The following is a 20,435-nucleotide window of genomic DNA, read 5'->3' as shown; positions in this document are numbered from 1 at the left end:
TTTAAGCTTCAATTTAGTCCTACAGCAGCTCTAATCCTCCATCTTGCAATTGGCTTTGTTGAGTCCAGAAGAGGCTAAATCTACCACTATTTTAAGAGAAGTCTGTGCAAGTCGCTTTGAGATAAGACAGCTCAAACAAGCATTTTAGTCTGGGACTAAGCTTAAGATTTGCTGGGAAACCGGCCCTGATTGTTGTATATAGTATGACTAAATGTGTTTCTTTCTGTGTTGCAGGGGCAGTCAAGAAATGGAACAGCAAGGCCACAGAACATGACATAAGCAGAGCTGTGGGAGACCACCTCAAGCCCCCGGTAGAGCTGGGGGGTTGGTGTTTACCACTCCACCACACCTTCAGCAGGCTGGAAAAGTGGGATTGATCCATTTGTGTTTCAGTTTTCAGTAGTTGAATCCTTTGACATATTGTTGATTTCAATTTTTTTTATTTTCAACAAATTAACTGGGTTGGTTGAAAAGTGATATTGAACTTACATACCATGCACTATATTGACATAGTGGGAGAGAAACTGAATTTATACTAAGATGGACCAAGATATGTTTTGCTTTTGCACATATTTGTTCATTGGTTTCGCAAGAGTCTGTTGATTGGTCAGACATTGGGTTCATTTGTTTTACTATATGTTCAAATCAAGCTTTATTTATACAGCACATTTCAGACATGGATGCAACACAATGGCTTCACAGGAAAAAACAATGAAAATAAACAAATATTTACCACAACAAACATAAGAGGATAAAAAACAGAAGATTAACAACTGAAAGACTAATGAACATTCTAAGAAAATGCCATTGATTAAAATATGAACAATTGGATGCAACATCCAACCCAAAATATCAGCTTGTTTTTACTACATTGTTTGTTGTTACGTTCCCCAGCAAGAAAACATAAATGGAAAAACCAAAGCCTGTAACACCTTCCCCCTTAGTAAGGCTAGGCCTCCCGCTAGCTGGTCACCTGCCAACAACATCCGGTGAAATTGGAGGGCGCGCGATTCAAATAAATAATCATAATATTAAACATTTATGAACATTTATTTTACCTTTATTTAACTAGGCAAGTCAGTTAAGAACAAATTCTTATTTTCAATGATGGCCTAGGAACAGTGGGTTAAATGCCTTGTTCAGGGGCAGAACGACAGATTTGTACTTGTCAGCTCAGGGGTTTGAACTTACATACAAGTATCTTAAATTCTTGTTAATCGAACTGCATTGTCCGATTTACAATAGGCTTTACAGCGAAAGCATGCGATTGTTTGAGGACGGCACAACATATTTTCCAACCAGCACAGGCTTCATAAAAATCACAAATAGCGATTAAATAAATCACTTATATTTGAAAATCTTCCTCTGTTTGCAATCCCAAGGGTCCCAGCTACAACATGAATGGTCGTTTTGTTAGATAAAATTCTTGTATCCCAAAAAGTCAGTTCAGTTGGTGCCATCGATTTCAGTAATCCACTCATTCAACATGCAGACAAAGGAGTCAAAAAAGCTACCGCTGAACTTTGTATAAACAAGTCAAACTACGTCTCTATTTAATTCTCAGGTATCCTAAAATCTAAATAAACTATAAAATTTCATACGGAAAGAAGTATGTTCAATAGAAAAGTAAAATTAGCAAGCGCACGCGGCGTCATCTTCATAGTGCGCCAACAGACTGATATTGTACGGGGACTCCTTCTACAAAAACGTCAAATTCTTGCTAGTTTTTGAAGAAACAAGCCTGAATCAATGAACAAAGACTGACATCTAGTGGAAGCTATAGGAATTGCAATCTGGGAGCTGGAATTACATAGAACCCATAGCTTTCTATTATAAGACCCTAGGAGCTCCAAAACAATTCCCGTTGGTTTTGGATTTTCGCCTGCCATATCAATTGTGTTATAGTCTCATACATTATTTTGTGCCCAAAGTAAACTGCCTGTAGCTCAGGCCCTGAAGCCATGATATGCATATAATTGATACCATTAGAAAGAAAACACTTTGAGGTTTGTAGAAATGCTAAAATAATGTAGAGGAATGGAGAAAAGCCAAAGGAAAACAAATCAGAGACCATCCTCTTAGAATCGCAAGAGAAAGGCTCCCTGCATGCAATTCCTATGGCTTCCACCGGGTGTCAGCAGTCTATATTCAAGGTTTCAGGCTTGTAACTTCAAAAACGAATAAGAAATATCAGTTTTAGTAGAGGGACACAGTCGTGGAAATTCTTGTTTGCGCGCTATGAAGACATTACGCACCTGCTAAAATCGGTTTCCTATTGAACATACTTCTTTCCAAAATAAATATTATAGTTTGACATTTTAGGGTATCTGAGGAGTAAATAGGATTCGCATTTTGACTTGTTGAAACAAAGTTTGGGGGTACATTTTAGGATTCCTTTTGATGTCGGGCACCGTCCTCAAACAATCGCATGGCATGTTTTCGCTGTAATAGCTACTGTAAATCAGACAGTGCAGTTAGATTAACAAGAATTTAAGCTTGTTAAAATCCATAATATTTATGATGATATATTCCAACAGGAAGTTGTCCCTCTAGCGGATCCATATTACCATGACTACCGGGACTCCTGTACCTAAACTGATTATAGACTCAATTCATTATACTGCGTCCAAGTGTATAACTAGCTGGACCCCTGTCCCTAAAACTGATTATAGATTTATTATACTGCGTTCATGTGTATAGGCTGCAAGTACATTGAAATTAAATGGTCTTTTCAACTTTCACTTTCAATTAAAACCAAACTTATATTGTAGATCGGGCATAGTCTTATTTTCAATAACATTTTGCTAGGTGGGATAGCCCCAATGTCACAGTCTTAACGTGTCCAAATCAATAGTCCAAATGCAAAAGCAGTTTGTGATAAATTGAAAACATAAAATGTACTATATACACAAACATCTGCCACAATAATCGTATTTTTAAAAACAACCAAGCACCTTATTAACTGCAGAAGAACCAAAAACGCTGTCGTTTTGACAAGTAGAAATAAATCACTGATATCGATTAGGGGGGAAATCAGGTTGTACTTGCTGTTGAAACTAACACAACTAAAAAAATACATGGAAATGGGAGATATCTTTTACCTCACTGGTTAGAGGACAATCTGCGGAAGACAGTCAGCTACATTTTGGAGTGATGCATTTAAATGTAGGGGTCGCTAAACAAAGGAACACAACACTTATTTGTCATAACTCATCAATATCATGTTAAAATCATTTGTGTGACAGGAGGGAGATGAGGTTGCACGTTCTATTAAAACTAAAAGCTCAAAACCCACACAACATCTGGGACTAATGTTAACATCACTAGTTAGAGGACAATTTGTAGAAAACAGCTGGCCACATTTTGAACTGTTGCATTTTGATTCAAGTGGGTCACCAACATGGTAAGTGTAACACAGCTCTTATTGTGTTAGTCACTTTTTGTTAAATCACATAAAAAGTACTCTTTCAATTCAGAGCCTGGATTTTTCCCAAGACTAATATCCATATCACGCTGAAATCAATTGAATGGGGCAAACGTTTAGGGTTCTACATTGTGAAATTCCTTTGTGACATAAAATCACTGATATCACGAAATAACTCCTTCATGTATGTATTTTCTGATGTTTGATCAGAGATCTTTTATCAGAGTATCTCTTGTAACATTGATCACAGCTATAAGGTTTCTCTCCTGTGTGTGTTCTCTGGTGTGATGTCAGATGGCCAGATCGAACAAAACTCTTCCCACATTGACCACAGCTATAAGGTTTCTCTCCTGTGTGTATTCTCTGGTGAAGAGTCAGAGAGCAAGATCGACCAAAACTCTTCCCACATTGACCACAGCTATAAGGTTTCAATCCTGTGTGTGTTCTCTGGTGTAGAGTCAGAGAGCCAGATGTAGTACATCTCTTCCCACATTGTTCGCAGCTGTAAGGATTCTCTCCTGTGTGTGTTCTCTGGTGTATTGTCAGCTGGCCAGATTGACCAAAACTCCTCCCACATTGACCACAGCTATAAGGTTTCTCTCCTGTGTGTGTTCTCTGGTGTAGAGTCAGAGAGCCAGATGTAGTAAAACTCTTCCCACATTGACCACAGCTATAAGGTCTCTCTCCTGTGTGTATTCTCTGGTGTGATGTCAGCTGGCCAGATCGACCAAAACTCTTCCCACATTGACCACAGCTGTAAGGTTTCTCTCCTGTGTGTATTCTCTGGTGCATTTTCAGGTGGCCAGATTGACCAAAACTCTTCCCACATTGACCACAGCTATAAGGTTTCTCTCCTGTGTGTGTTCTCTGGTGTAATGTCAGAGTGCCAGATGTAGTACATCTCTTCCCACATTGAACACAACTATAAGGTTTCTCTCCTGTGTGTGTTCTCTGGTGTAATGTCAGCCGGCCAGATGTAGTACATCTCTTCCCACATTGACCACAGCTATAAGGTCTCTCTCCTGTGTGTATTCTCTGGTGTAATGTCAGATGGCAAGATTGACCAAAACTCTTCCCACATTGACCACAGCTATAAGGTTTCTCTCCTGTGTGTATTCTCTGGTGTTGAGTCAGAGAGCCAGACCGACTAAAACTCTTCCCACATTGACCACAGCTATAAGGTTTATCTCCTGTGTGTATTCTCTGGTGTGATATCAGGCTGGTTGACTGAGTAAAACCCTTCCCACACTGAACACAGTTATAAGGTCTCTCTCCTGTGTGTGTTCTCTGATGAATTTTAATGCCTGATGAGGTGAATCTCTTCCCACAGTCAGAGCAGCAGTGAATTCTCTTCCCTGTGGGTCTCTGCTGGTGTTTCTTGAGGTGTTCTGATCTGGAGAGACTTTTCTCTGCCTCTTCAGCATCATGAGGTTGTTGAGGCTCCCCAGAGGATCCACTATAGTTCCGTATCTCTCCTGTGTGAACAGCAAAGTCAGACAGATGATTAAAGGCCCACAACAGTGGAAATCCACTGTAAAAGGTGATGCCAACAGCATAGCCATAATGTTGTACAACAATTGATGTCTGTAATGAATGTTAAAATTATTTGACAATTGTCTTAAAATGAGCAACAAGTCACATTTTGTCTAAAATTTCACATTAGTAGTAACATTAAGATTGTAGACTAGAAATAAGTTATTCATGTTGTTGAAACTCTAAGCAGTGTGGCATAAGATTTTTTGTCTCCAATTTAGGCCCCTTTCTGTGTTGTTAAAATTGCGGAACGAGAGCAATTTGGTTGCAGAAACACCTCCCTGCTAATGAGGAAAACACTAGTTATGGATGTAGTATATCTGGTAATGAGAAAACCACTAGTTATGGTTTCCATTGAGGCGGCAGGGTAGCCTAGTGGTTAGAGCGTTGGACTAGTAACCGGAAGTTTGCAAGTTCAACCCCCTGAGCTGACAAGGTACAACTCTGTTGTTCTGCCCCTGAACATGCAGTTAACCCACTGTTCCTAGGCCGTCATTGAAAATAAGAATTTGTTAACTGACTTGCCTAGTTAAATAAAGGTAAAATAAAAAATATAAAAAATAAATGGATGTAGTATATCTGGGAATGAGGAAACCACTAGTTATGGATGTAGTATATCTGGTAATGAGGAAACTGCTAGTTATGGATGTAGTATATCTGGTAATGAGGAAACCACTAGTTATGGATGTAGTATATCTGGTAATGAGGAAACCGCTAGTTATGGATGTAGTATATCAGCCAGGAGCAAAAATGGTGAGCAAAGATTTTAGTTTTTCACGATGTATTATGAATGTGAATGGGGGAAAACTCAGCGGAGTAACCTCCATTTCCAGGTTTCTTATGAGTGCATTTCACACTACTTTGGATTATAATTGTAAGGCTCCTGCTTAATATAATGTTTGTGTCATCACAACCGCTTTGTACTTAAAAAACACTTCAACCAGTAAAATGCTCTTTGGCTAGCTTTTCCATCAGCCTGACAATGAGGGTTTGTACACTGTTTGCGAAATTGGCCCATAACGTCACCTAACAACAAATATAGGAAAATAGCTCTGTGTGTTGTACAATAGCCTATCCATCAAGGAACAGTTCTCTACACATTGAGCAAAGTATCTCTGTGTGCAAACAGACTAACAAGGCCCTACAGTAAATCAAGCAGACAATAACACATTATAAACATCAATTTGTTATGGATGTTGGATCCAACGTGCAGCACGGCATAACTGTCTTTACCAGAGTAATGAATGAAGAAACACTTTGATTGTTGTTGCATGTCGTGATGTTTGTCATTTGACTGGAATTCAGAAAATTATTTCCTGGATCAGCTGATGATAGATGAACATGTGACTAACTAAACAGCTACAGTATTAAGTATTATGTGTAATTATTGAAGAACTGCGTTAATGACAGTATCCATTTGGGTGTTGTCAATAAAGTTAAGATTTTTATTTCACCTTTATTTAACTTCTTATGGCTGGGGGCAGTATTGAGTAGCTTGGATGAATAAGGTGCCCAGAGTAAACTACCTGCTCCTCAGTCCCAGTAGTATATTTGGATAGAAAACACTCTGAGTACGGTGATTGACAGAGTCGAAAGCTTTGGCCAGGTCGATGAAGACGGCTACATAGTACTGTCTTTTATCGATGGCTGTTATGATATCGTTTAGTACTTTGAGCGTGGCTGAGGTGCACCCGTGACCAGCTCGGAAACCGGATTGCACAGAGGAGAAGGTACAGTGGGATTCTAAATGGTCAGTGATCTGTTTGTTAACTTGGCTTTCGAAGACATTAGCAAGGCAGGGCAGGATGAATATAGGTCTGTAACAGTTTGGGTCTAGAGTGTCACCCCCTTTGAAGAGGGGGATGACCGCGGCAGCTTTCCAATCTTTAGGAATCTCGGACGATACGAAAGAGAGGTTGAACAGACGAGTAATAGGGGTTGCCACAATGGAGGCAAATCATTTTTGAAAGACAGGGTCCAGATTGTCTAGCCCAGCTGATTTGTACGGGTCCAGGTTTTGCAGCTCTTTTAGAACATTAGCCATCTGGTTTTGGGTGAAGGAGAAGCTGGGGAGGCTTGGGCAAGTAGCTGCGAGGGGTGCGGAGCTGTTGGCCGGGGTTGGGGTAGCCAGGAGGAAAGCGTGGCCAGCCGTAGAGAAATGCTTATTGAAATGCTCAATTATCGTGGAGTTATCGGTGGTGTCAGTGTTTCCTAGCCTCAGTGTAGTGGGCAGCTGGGATGAGGTGCTCTTATTCTCCATGGACTTTACAGTCTCCCAAAACCTTTTGGAGTTTGAGCTACAGGATGCAAATTTCTGTTTGAAAAAGCTAGCCATTGCTTTCCTAACTGACTGTGTGTATTGGTTCCTGACTTCTCTGAAAAGTTGCATATCACGGGGACTATTCGGTGCTAGTGCAGTACGCCACAGGATGTTTTTGTGCTGGTCGAGGGCAGTCAGGTCGGGAGTGAACCAAGGGTTATATCTGTTCTTAGTTACACATTTTTCGAAAGGGGCATGCTTATTTAAGGTGGTGAGGAAATTACTTTTAAAGAACAACCAGGCATCCTCTACTGATGGGATGAGGTCAAAATCCTTCCAAGATACCCGGGCCAGGTCGATAAGAAAGGCCTGCAAGTGTTTTAGGGAGCGTTTGACAGTGATGAGGGGTGGTCGTTTGACCGCGGACCTATAACAGATGCAGGCAGTGATCGCTGAGATCCTCATTGAAAACAGCAGAGGTGTATTTGGAGGGCAAGTTGGTCAGGATCATATCTATGAAGGCTGTACCTCGTGGGTCTGAGGGGGGTCTGTAACAGGCGGCAACAGTGAGAGACTTATTTCTGGAGAGATTAATTTTTAAAATTAGAAGCTCGAACTGTTTGGGAATGGACTGGAAAGTATGACAGGACTTTTTGCAGGCTCTCTCTTTTTGACAGTTCTATCTTGACAGAAAATGTTGTAGTTGGGGATGGAAGTTTCAGAATTTTTGGTGGCCTTCCTAAGCCAGGATTCAGACACGGCAAGGACATCAAGGTTGGCGGAGTGTGCTAAAGCAGTGAGTAAAACCAACTTAGGGAGGAGGCTTCTGATGTTAACATGCATGAAACCAAGGCTTTATCGATTACAGCAGTCAACAAATGAGAGTGCCTGGGGACACGCAGGGCCTCGGTTAACCTCTACATCACCAGAGGAACAGAGGAGTAGGATGAGGGTACGGCTAAAGGCTATCAGAACTGGTTGTCTAGTGCGTTGGGAACAGAGAATAAAAGGAGCAGATTTCTGGGCATGGTAGAATATATTCAAGGCATAATGTACAGAGAGGGGTATGGTAGGGTGCGGGTACAGTGGAGGTAAACCTCGGCATTGAGTGACGATAACAGAGGTTGCATCTCTGGAGGCACCAGTTATGCTAGGTGAGGTCACCGCATATGTGGGAGGTGGGACAAAAGAGTTCTCTGAGGCATGTTGAGTGGGACTAGGGGCTCCGCAGTAAAATAAAACTACTACCCTAAACAACAGTATACAAGGCATATTGACATTAGAGAGACATAAAGCAAGGAATAAAGCAAGCACAGTTGTTGATTGGGAGAGCTAGCTAAGACAACAACGGGTAAGACAACAGTTAATCAGCTAAGACAACAACAGGTAAAATGGCGATGAAGGGGCAGAGGGGGTCAGTTAACTACACACAGGGCCTGAGTTCGAGGCTGGGGCCGACAGATAAACAAAATAAAACAAAATTGAGAACCGTGATTAACATCTTATGGCTGCAGGGGCAGAATTGAGTAGCTTGGATGAAAGGTGCCCAGAGTAAACGGCCTGCTCCTCAGTCCCAGTTACTAATATATGCATACTATTATTAGTATTGGATAGAAAACACTCTGACGTTTCTAAAAATGTTTAAATTATGTCTGTGAGTATAACAGAACTCATATGGCAGGCAAAATCCTGAGAAAAAATCCAAACAGGAAGTGTAAATTCTGAGGCTGGTAGAGTTTCAACCAAGATCCCATTGAAATCACATCGAGATATGAATGAGTATTCACTTCCCACGGCTTCCACTAGATGTCAACAGTCTGTAGAACTTTGTCTGATGACTCCACTGTGAAGGGGAGCCGAATGAGAGTAGAATGAGTCACCACTGCCATGAGGTGAACATTCTTTGACCACGCACGTTCATGTGAGGAGGACCTCCATTCCACCGCTCATTTGAAGTCAATGTAATTCTCCGGTTGGAACGTTATTCAAGATATATGTTAACAACATTCTAAAGATTGATTCAATACATCGTTTGACATGTTTCTACTGACTGTTACGGAACATTTGGACATTTCGTCAGGTTTAGTGAACGCGCTTCGTGACTTTGGAATTGTTTACCAAACGCGCTAACCAAAGTAGCTAATTGGACATAAATAACGGACATTATCGAACAAATCAAGCATTTATTGTGGACCTGGGATTCCTGGGAGTGCATTCTGATGAAGATCATCAAAGGTAAGGGAATATTTATCATGTAATTTCTGGTTTCTGTTGACTCCAACATGGGGGCTAATTTGGCTATTGTTCTGAGCTCCATCTCAGATTATTGCATGGTTTGCTTTTTCCCTAATTAAACAAAAAATCTGACACAGCGGTTGCATTAAGGACTGAATGTAAAAACATTCATGAGATATACAGTACCAGTCAAAAGTTGACACACCTAGTCATTCAAGGGTTCTTTTGTATTTTTACTATATTCTACATTGTAGAATAATAGTGAAGACATCAAAACTATGAAATAACACATATGGAATCATGTAGTAACCAAAAAAGTGGTAAACAATTACAAATATATTTGAGATTTTTCAAAGCAGCCACCCATTGCCTTGAAGACAGCTTTGCACACTCTTGGCATTCTCTCAACCAGCTTCACCTGGAATGCTTTTCCAACAGTTTTGAAGGAGTTCCCACATATGCTGAGCACTTTTTGGCTGCTTTTCCTTCACTCTGTGGTCCAACTCACCCCAAACCATCTCAATTGGGTTGAGGTCGGGTGATTGTGAAGGCCAGGTCAGCTGGTGCAGCACTCCATCACTCTCCTTCTTGGTAAAATAGCCCTTACACAGTCTGGAGGTGTGTTGGGTCATTGTCCTGTTGAAAAACAAATGATAGTCCCACTAAGCGCAAACCAGATGGGATGGCGTATCGCTTCAAAATGCTGTGGTAGCCAGACAGGTGTGTGCCTTTCCAAATCATGTCCAATCAAGTTGTAGAAACATCTCAACGATGACCAATGGAAACAGGATGCACAGCTGAGCTCAAAGTAGAGTCTCATAGCAAAAGGGTCTGAATACTTAAATAAGGTATTTCTTTTCTCTTCTTTTTTTTTCTCTAAACCCATTTTCTCTTTGTCATTATGGGGTATTGTGTTTAAATTGATGAGGATTTGTATTTATTTAATCCATTGTAGAATAAGGCTGTAACATAACAAAATGTGGAAAGAAGTGACAGGGTTAAATACCTTTAAAAATATATCTCTAGATAAATAAATATTTATATTTGTTATTATATCTCTCAGATAAAGGACAGACACTCAGAACAAACTTCCTTTAGATGTTTTGGGGGAAACAATGTTACTATGGTTACTGTTGTTCCATGTTGTGAATGTTATCTAATGTGTTACTATGGTTACTGTTGTGCCATGTTGTGAATGTTATTCAATGTGTTACAGCAGTACGGCCGAATCATGTTTTGACATAAATCAACTGTTGAATATTTTTTGTTCATACTTCAAGGCATCTTTACAACTCAAACTCAGAAAGCCAAATGATCCTTGGTATAACCTTAAAACAGTACTATACTGGGGAAGCCATTCATGATGGAGGGTGTTTCTACAGTACGATACTGAAGAAGCCCTTCATATTGGAGGGTGTTTCTACAGTACTATACTGGGGAAGCCCTTCATATTGGAGGGTGTTTCTACAGTACTATACTGGGGAAGCCCTTCATGTTGGAGGGTGTTTCTACAGTACTATACTGGGGAAGCCCTTCATGTTGGAGGGTGTTTCTACAGTACTATACTGGGGAAGCCCTTCATGTTGGAGGGTGTTTCTACAGTACTATACTGGGGAAGCACTTCATATTGGAGGGTGTTTCTACAGTACTATTCTGGGGAAGCCCTTCATGTTATTTAAACCTTCTTAAAACAATTCCACATCGATTAAAAGAACCTCCCCCTCAGACAAGGCTTAGACTGTAATGGGTTAAACTATCTGAAACTTACATTACTCTGAGACTAGTTATCCTGGGATCTTACATTACTCTGAGACTAGTTATCCTGGGATCTTACATCTTTTACATTACTCAGACTAGTTATCATGGGGAATAGTTTTAATAAATTTGCAAAAAATCTAAACCTGTTTTTGCTTTGGCATTAAGGGGTATTGTGATGGCATTATGGGGTATTGTGATGGCAATATGGGGTATTGTGTGAAGATAGATTATTATTTTTTAAATCCTCATCAATTTTAGAATAAATGGATGCAGCGATATTACATTTTTGGCCAATATTTTCCTTCTCCCAAAAAACGATACCGATAACCGATATTTAAAATTTTTGCGGCCTTTTAAGCATTCTAGTACAGTTAAAAAGTTAACAAACACACACACGGACGCAGCGGTCTAACTCACTGCAACTCAGTGCAAGAGGCGTCACTACAGTCCCTGGTTCCAATCCAGGCTGTATCACATCCGGCCGTGATTGGGAGACCCACAGTAGTCTGTTATTGGTGTAGAGAGGACGACAAAGGAGAGGGTTCCCACAGTAGTTGTCTGTTATTGGTGTAGAGAGGAAGAGAAAGGAGAGGGATCCCACATGCGGATAGGAAGATACAAATGATCCTTATTACTAGAAAATATTTATTTTAGGAATTTTACAACTTTAGCTCTCTAGGTCAAGCCAGTAGGCTACAGTAGGTTGTATCTCTCTAGGTCATGCCAGTAGGTTACAGTAGGTTGTATCTCTCTAGATCAAACCAGTAGGCTACAGTAGGTTTTATCTCTCTAGGTCATGCCAGTAGGTTACAGTAGGTTGTATCTCTCTAGGTCATGCCAGTATGTTACTGTAGCTTACATCTCTCTAGGTCATGCCAGTAGGTTACAGTAGGTTGTATCTCTCTAGGTCATGCCAGTAGGTTACAGTAGGTTGTATCTCTCTAGGTCATGTCAGTATGTTACAGTAGGTTTTATCTCTCTAGGTCATGCCAGTAGGCTCCAGTAGGTTGTATCCAAGTGGTTCTCTCTCTCTAGATCATTGGGAGACCCACATTAGTTGTCTGTTATTGGTGTAGAGAGGAAGACAAAGAAGAGGGATCCCACATGTGGATAGGAAGATACAAATGATCCTTATTACTAAAAAATATTCATTTTAGGAATTTTACAACTTTAGCTCTCTAGGTCAAGCTAGTAGGCTACAGTAGGTTTTATCTCTCTAGATCAAACCAGTAGACTACAGTAGGTTGTATCTCTCTAGGTCAAGCCAGTAGGTTACAGTAGGTTGCATCTCTCTGGGTTCATTTTCTAACACGGGGGTTGTGGAATTTCTCTGCTTTTTATTCAGGAAACACGTTAATGTGGTACAAAGAACTGATGTGTCAGTAGCACAGAGGGAATGAAGGAACATGGAATAAGTACTGTAATTGCTTTTGTGTTGAAGGGAGTATTTTATAGAGCTATAATGGATTTATTACAGTAGGTTTTTATCTCTCTAGGTCATGCCAGTAGGGTGCAACTCTCTAGGTCATGCCAGTAGGCTACAGTAGGTTGTATCTCTCTAGGTCATGCCAGTATGTAACAGAGCTTACATCTCTCTAGGTCATGCCAGTAGGCTACAGTAGGTTGTATCTCTCTAGGTCATGCCAGTAGGTTACAGTAGGTTGTATCCCTCTAGGTCATGCCAGTAGGTTACAGTAGGTTGTATCTCTCTAGGTCATGCCAGTAGGCTACAATAGGTTGTATCCAAGTGGAAACAATTATCAACCCAATATGGAAAGTGTCGAATTTGGTCAACAACAAAATGAATGTCTTATTTGCTACGTGAAGTTTACTTGATCCAACAGAAGTGTCGTAATGATTAAGTTATGTGGACACATGACATACCGACAACTTTGATAAAAACACAATAGAAGTTGTCTCCAGATCGCTATGCATATTCATGCTAGTAGCTTAGCATCTCTCTCCATTGAATACAGGCGGTTGACCACAACAACCCTCATAGATTATAAACAATAGATTACAATAATAAGATGTATCCACCAATCCAAAGAAAGGATAGGCGGGAGCTAGACAACCCGCAATGCCGCTTTGTGGACAACGACTCCCCTTGTTAGGGCGGAGAGACATCTTGTCAGTATATCCATAATCTTTGGTGTAGCCAACCCAACTCTCACATGGCACTATTGGGGGGCACGGTGTGTAGTAAAACATCACTACACGAATCTCACAACATGCCGTGCCTCCCAGTCTACAGATAGCAGATAGACCCTTCTCAAATATATATGTTAAGTGACTTTTTGGAAACGGAACGGAGAAAACAAGGGGTAGCTTGCGCTCTACGTCGTCTGATTCTAGACATATCAGTCATCATCTTAGGGCCCTCCGTTGAAGAGGTATTGACGAGCCAACTCCGAATATCCAAAATTAAAAACAAATTTAAGGCGGAACTTACTGGTGTTAATCAGATCTCCCATCTCCTCTTCATCTTTCAATGTGACAGTAATCTCTCCTTCCTTCTTCACCCCAAAAACGACATCCTCCTCTTCTTTTACTGTAACATCCTCCTTATCTTTCACTCTGAACGCGTCTTCCTCTTCTTTAACTGAAACGTCTTTCTCTTCTTCTTTCACTGTAACAGCCTCACCTTCTACTTGTTTTACTGTAACATCCTCCTCTTCCTTCTCCTCTTTCACGACAATGTTCAGCCCCAGACTTTCCTTCTCCGTCCAGCAGACCTCCTCTTCTTTAACAGGAGGGGAGTAGTTTAGGGAACTCATGGTCGGGGATGTTAGCTAGGTAGCTAATTATTAGCGACTAGACTAGTGCTAACTTAACCAGCCAGCTACTATAGCTGACTAATAGAAAATAACGTAATATTAAATTAAATAGATTAACAAGTATATACAACAGAAGTGTGCCTAAAACACAGTAGTTAATATACACCGAAAGCGTGTAAATAGCTTGAATATATCGGCTGTATTGGCTAGCAAGCTAGCGAAGTGGTTGACGAGCTGTTTATGAAGAACTGTCCACTAGATTAAACGTCACGCTGGGTGCGTCGCCTGAAAGACGCACATCGCCGTCTGCTGACTGGAGGGGAAACGCAGTTGAGGATCATATTTTATTTTCAGACAAAGTTAATTTTAAATGGATTTAATTAAATAATACTATTATATTGAGACATATATAGACAGGAATGTGTTGATTGATTAGTGCGAATAAAACATGTTTATTACTGCGCATTTAAGGCAGTTTCATTAAGTCATACTAAATCTAAATAAGTAGCTAACAATACATCATGTAGATGTATATAATGAACAGACTAGGTCTATACTGCTCCTACATGGTGTAACAATACATCATGCAGATGTATATAATGAACAGACTAGGTCTATACTGTTCCTGCTAATACTATTTGTGTAATTCTCAGAACTTTTGGCCAACTGCGTTGCACTGGTGAGTAAAAACTCAGGCGTCTGATTCCTACCCTTTAACTTGTCTGAAAATAAAATAAAAAATTTACTGCGTTTCCCACTCCAGTAAGCAGAGGGCGGTCTGGGAATGTAAGATTATGCTGTTGGTGTAACGTATAATCTCGTGGACGGAACGCTTATTTCAACAGCAGCAACAGTTTGTCAGACACCTCGGTAGCTTGCTAGACAAAATAGACAAACCAATTAAGGTCACAGAGCAATATTCCTTTATTGAGGACATTTAGAATTACCACACATTATAGAGTAGCCTAGTGGGATTATTCACAAATTATCTGGTGATCAGGTTATGAAATGTAATGACAAAGCCATTTTAGTTTCCATGTTTCACATGAAATATTAAATGATTTATAGTCCTAGGTATGTGTTATTGTTAGGGAAAGTTATGGGTCCTACAGTAGGTCTATGTTATTGTTAGGAGAAGTTATGGGTCCTACAGTAGGTCTATGTTATTGTTAGGGAAAGTTATAGGTCCTACAGAAGGTCTATGTTATTGTTAGGAGAAGTTATGGGTCCTACAGTAGGTCTATGTTGTTGTTAGGTGAATTTATTGGCCAATGTGTTAAACACTTAGTGTATAAACCCTCATTGTCAGGCTGATGGCAAAGCTAGCCAAATAGCATTTTACTGGTTGAAGTGTTTAAGTATAAAGCAATTGATTTGCGGCAATAACACACATATTAAGCAGGAGATTCAAATGAACCTTACAATTATAATCCAAAAGTTATGTGAAATGCACTCATAAGCAACCTGGAAATGGAGGCTATTATTGCTGTCAGCCTATGAGAACTCCACTGAGTTTTCCCCCACGGTGGTGAATTAGTGAATAGACACAGAGCTTAATGTGAGTTTCCTTGAGTAGCACTCCTGATCTTGCACTGTAATATTCAGAATACATTGTGAAACTAAAATCTTTGCTCACCATTTTTGATCTTGCTCTGATAGTGCGCTGTAATATTCAGCGGTTTCTGCATTAGCAGGGAGGAATTTCTGCAACCAAATTGTGTGTGCATCACCCTCCTGACACAATTTTATTAAACACAGAAAGGGGCCTATATTGGAGACCAAAAGTCGTCTGGCACACTGCTTAGGATTTAACGTTTGAATAACTTATTTCTAGCCCACAATCACCGATGTTACTACTGTGAAAACGAGAAAACAAGACAATTGTCATATAATTTAACAGACGTAAATTGTTGTACAACTTCATGGGTATGCTCTGGGCATCACCTTTTACCTCAAATTAACAGTGGATTTCTGCTGTTGTGGGACTTTAACCATCTGTCTGACGTTGTCATTCACACAGGAGAGAGACGGGACTATCGCGGGTCCTCTGGGGAGTCTCAACAACATCATGATGCTGACGAGTGTGTGAAGAGTCTCTCCACATCAGAACTGCTCAAGAAACACCAGCAGAGACACACAGGGAAGACATCTCATTACTGCTCTGACTGTGGGAAACGTTGCAAATCTTCATCGGAACTTAAAATACACCAGCGAGTACACACAGGAGAGAAACCTTATAGCTGTGATCAATGTGCGAAGAGTTTTACTCAGTCAAGCTCCCTGAAATCACACCATAGAACACACACTGGAGAGAAACCTTTAATCTGTGATCAATGTGGGAAGAGTTTTACTCAGCTAAGCAGCCTGATAGTACACAGGCGGGGACATACAGGACAGAAACCTTATAGCTGTGATCAATGTGGGAAGAGTTTTACTACATCTAGCTATCTAGCTATCTAACTATACACCAGAGAATACACACAGGATATATATCTTATGGCTGTGATCACTGTGGGGAGAGTTTTATTCGGCTACAAACCCTGAAATCACACCAGAGAACACACACAGAAGAGAAACATTATAGCTGTAATCAATGTGGGAAGAGATACTCTGATAAAAGATAGCATCCTTTCACTCCCTCCTCTCTACATTTTCCTCTTCTCTCTCTGCTGCTAAAGCCACTTTCTACCACTCTAAATTCCAAGCATCTGCCTCTAACCCTAGGAAGCTCTTTGCCACCTTCTCCTCCCTCCTGAATCCTCCCCCCCCCCCCCCCCCCCTCCTCCCTCATGCAGATGACTTCGTCAACCATTTTGAAAAGAAGGTCGACGACATCCGATCCTCGTTTGCTAAGTCAAACGACACCGCTGGTTCTGCTCACACTGCCCTACCCTGTGCTCTGACCTCTTTCTCCCCTCTCTCTCCAGATGAAATCTCGCGTCTTGTGACGGCAGGCCGCCCAACAACCTGCCCGCTTGACCCTATCCCCTCCTCTCTTCTCCAGACCATTTCCGGAGACCTTCTCCCTTACCTCACCTCGCTCATCAACTCATCCCTGACCGCTGGCTACGTCCCTTCCGTCTTCAAGAGAGCGAGAGTTGCACCCCTTCTGAAAAACCTACACTCGATCCCTCCGATGTCAACAACTACAGACCAGTATCCCTTCTTTCTTTTCTCTCCAAAACTCTTGAACGTGCCGTCCTTGGCCAGCTCTCCCGCTATCTCTCTCAGAATGACCTTCTTGATCCATATCAGTCAGGTTTCAAGACTAGTCATTCAACTGAGACTGCTCTTCTCTGTATCACGGAGGCGCTCCGCACTGCTAAAGCTAACTCTCTCTCCTCTGCTCTCATCCTTCTAGACCTATCGGCTGCCTTCGATACTGTGAACCATCAGATCCTCCTCTCCACCCTCTCCGAGTTGGGCATCTCCGGCGCGGCCCACGCTTGATTGCGTCCTACCTGACAGGTCGCTCCTACCAGGTGGCGTGGCGAGAATCCGTCTCCACACCACGTGCTCTCACCACTGGTGTCCCCCAGGGCTCTGTTCTAGGCCCTCTCCTATTCTCGCTATACACCAAGTCACTTGGCTCTGTCATAACCTCACATGGTCTCTCCTATCATTGCTATGCAGACGACACACAATTAATCTTCTCCTTTCCCCCTTCTGATGACCAGGTGGCGAATCGCATCTCTGCATGTCTGGCAGACATATCAGTGTGGATGACGGATCACCACCTCAAGCTGAACCTCGGCAAGACGGAGCTGCTCTTCCTCCCGGGAAGGACTGCCCGTTCCATGATCTCGCCATCACGGTTGACAACTCCATTGTGTCCTCCTCCCAGAGCGCTAAGAACCTTGGCGTGATCCTGGACAACACCCTGTCGTTCTCAACTAACATCAAGGCGGTGGCCCGTTCCTGTAGGTTCATGCTCTACAACATCCGCAGAGTACGACCCTGCCTCACACAGGAAGCGGCGCAGGTCCTAATCCAGGCACTTGTCATCTCCCGTCTGGATTACTGCAACTCGCTGTTGGCTGGGCTCCCTGCCTGTGCCATTAAACCCCTACAACTCATCCAGAACGCCGCAGCCCGTCTGGTGTTCAACCTTCCCAAGTTCTCTCACGTCACCCCGCTCCTCCGCTCTCTCCACTGGCTTCCAGTTGAAGCTCGCATCCGCTACAAGACCATGGTGCTTGCCTACGGAGCTGTGAGGGGAACGGCACCTCAGTACCTCCAGGCTCTGATCAGGCCCTACACCCAAACAAGGGCACTGCGTTCATCCACCTCTGGCCTGCTCGCCTCCCTACCACTGAGGAAGTACAGTTCCCGCTCAGCCCAGTCAAAACTGTTCGCTACTCTGGCCCCCCAATGGTGGAACAAACTCCCTCACGACGCCAGGACAGCGGAGTCAATCACCACCTTCCGGAGACACCTGAAACCCCACCTCTTTAAGGAATACCTAGGATAGGATAAAGTAATCCCTCTCACCCCCCTTAAAAGATTTAGATGCACTACTGTTCCACTGGATGTCATAAGGTGAATGCACCAATTTGTAAGTCGCTCTGGATAAGAGCGTTTGCTAAATGACTTAAATGTTAAATGTAAATGTAAAAGATCTCTGATTAAACATCAGAAAATACATGAAGGAGCTGTTTCATGATATCAATTAATTAATGTCACAATGTAGAATGTCTTAACATTGTAGTAGGAGTATTTTAATGATGTCAGAATGTAGAACCCTAAACATTTGTTAAATTGAAATTAGCCTCAAGGAAAAAATCCAGTCTCTGAATTGAAAGAGTATAATCTATGAGAGTTATCAAAAAGTGACTAACAAAAAAAAGAGTTCTGTTACATTTAACATGTTGGTGACCCACTTGAATCAAAATGCAACACTTCGAAATGTTTAGGTTTTCAATATATCCCAAACGGTTTCTGCATATTGGTTATTGATTTGGACATGGTAAAACTGTGTTTTGACATTGCGCTATTCCCATTTAGCAAAATGTCATTCAAAAGACGTTGAAAATAAGACCATGCCCGACGTCCAATATATGTTGGTTGTAGTTGAAAGTGAAAGTTGAAAAGATGTCTTTTCAGGTCGTTTTTTCAATGACTTGAAAACAGCTTAATTTCAATGTACTTGCAGCTTATACACATGGATGCAGTATAATAAATTGGTCTATAATCATTTTGATTAACAATCCTACATCACTCCAGTATTTCTTGACAACATTCAAGTGCTAATTGTCATTATTCCACTACTAAAGAAGCATGACTCAAATCACCTCATATTTCATTTCCTCATATTTGCTTCCCTATTAGAGATGAGTTTTGTTTGGGCTTGTTCCAAGGGGACGAGAGTTCTAGAAGCTAGTGAGTTTTAGGATTCAAAAAAATTAAACAGGAGAAGAAATTATATGTTGTATATGATTATTTACAAGTATGTTTTTTTTTCTTGTTTTTAGCAAGTTGTTTTCTGTTGGTGGTGAGCAAACTTGTTCAACAAAAATATAGGATATATTTGTTGTCTTTAAGGGGGAAGGTGTTGCAGGCTTTGGTTTTTCCATTTATGTTTTGAGGTTGGACTTTAGCAGGTCTAACTCGTTAGCACGTTGGGCGCACAGATTGGTGTCACCTCGTTAGTCAGTATGTGTTACACCTGTGCTGGCTTGTCCATCTTGTTAGTGGGAAGGTGTTTCACCTGAGCTGGTCCAGGTTCTATTTAAGAGTGTCTGGCCCAGTGCTCCAGTTGTCTTGATAGATGTGGAGAGTCAACACATTTAGATAAAGATGCACTACTGTTCCACTGGATGTCATAAGGTGAATGCACCAATTTGTAAGTCGCTCTGGATAAGAGCGTCTGCTAAATGACTTAAATGTAAATGTAAATGTAGTTGCGCCACTCTTTTGGTATACTTCCTGTCTTTAAGTTTGGTGTGGGTTTTTCTTTTGTTTTCCTCTTCTTGGGCAGATTTACAGGGTCTCATGATAGGTGTCTTGTATGTCCCAGTTGTTGTTACTAGGCAACTTTCAGTGGACACAGAGCAAAACTGCAAGATTATGTTATAATACTTTTATTGCATTAAATGGTGGTTTTATGCAACAGAATAGAGGGTTCTTAGAACTATTGTCTGTGTTCTACTGAGGATGGGCCTCTGGGAGAAAACAATGACAGGAGATTTACAATGTCTTTTGGGCGATAACCTAAAGAGACCGCATTCCAGAGCATGAGATAATGTTTCTGTTCTATATGGTACCAGGGAGAGATGACCCCAGGGCCAGACCCTGGTCTCTACACAAAGAATACTGTTTTTACAGCAGATACTGTCTGCTGAGAATTACAAGTATCTTTCATACAAATCTTAACCTTGTGACCCGTTCTATACATCTGTTAGTCGTCATGTAGGTTGAAAGGGGTGTATCTTGGCTGTAAAAGACCGTT

The 20,435-nt window shown here is 41.4% G+C and overlaps 1 protein-coding gene across 1 annotated transcript; it reads right to left on the bottom strand.

Annotated features, from left to right (window-relative positions):
* Positions 1-420: 420 nt before the first annotated feature.
* LOC135563555 (zinc finger protein ZFP2-like) lies at positions 421-14,222 on the bottom strand. The gene is made up of 2 exons (XM_065006346.1): positions 13,663-14,222; positions 421-4,899 (listed from the first exon to the last, which is right to left on the bottom strand). Exons 1-2 carry the CDS (start codon positions 13,985-13,987, stop codon positions 3,605-3,607), a joined length of 1,620 nt encoding a protein of 539 aa, XP_064862418.1. The 5' UTR covers positions 13,988-14,222; the 3' UTR covers positions 421-3,604.
* Between the last annotated feature and the right edge of the window lie 6,213 nt (positions 14,223-20,435).

The sequence above is a fragment of the Oncorhynchus nerka genome, linkage group LG21, assembly GCF_034236695.1.
Source record: "Oncorhynchus nerka isolate Pitt River linkage group LG21, Oner_Uvic_2.0, whole genome shotgun sequence".
Classification (NCBI taxonomy): domain Eukaryota; kingdom Metazoa; phylum Chordata; class Actinopteri; order Salmoniformes; family Salmonidae; genus Oncorhynchus; species Oncorhynchus nerka.
The sequence above is the reverse complement of the archived record's forward strand: the minus strand, read 5'-3'. Positions and strand labels throughout refer to the sequence as shown.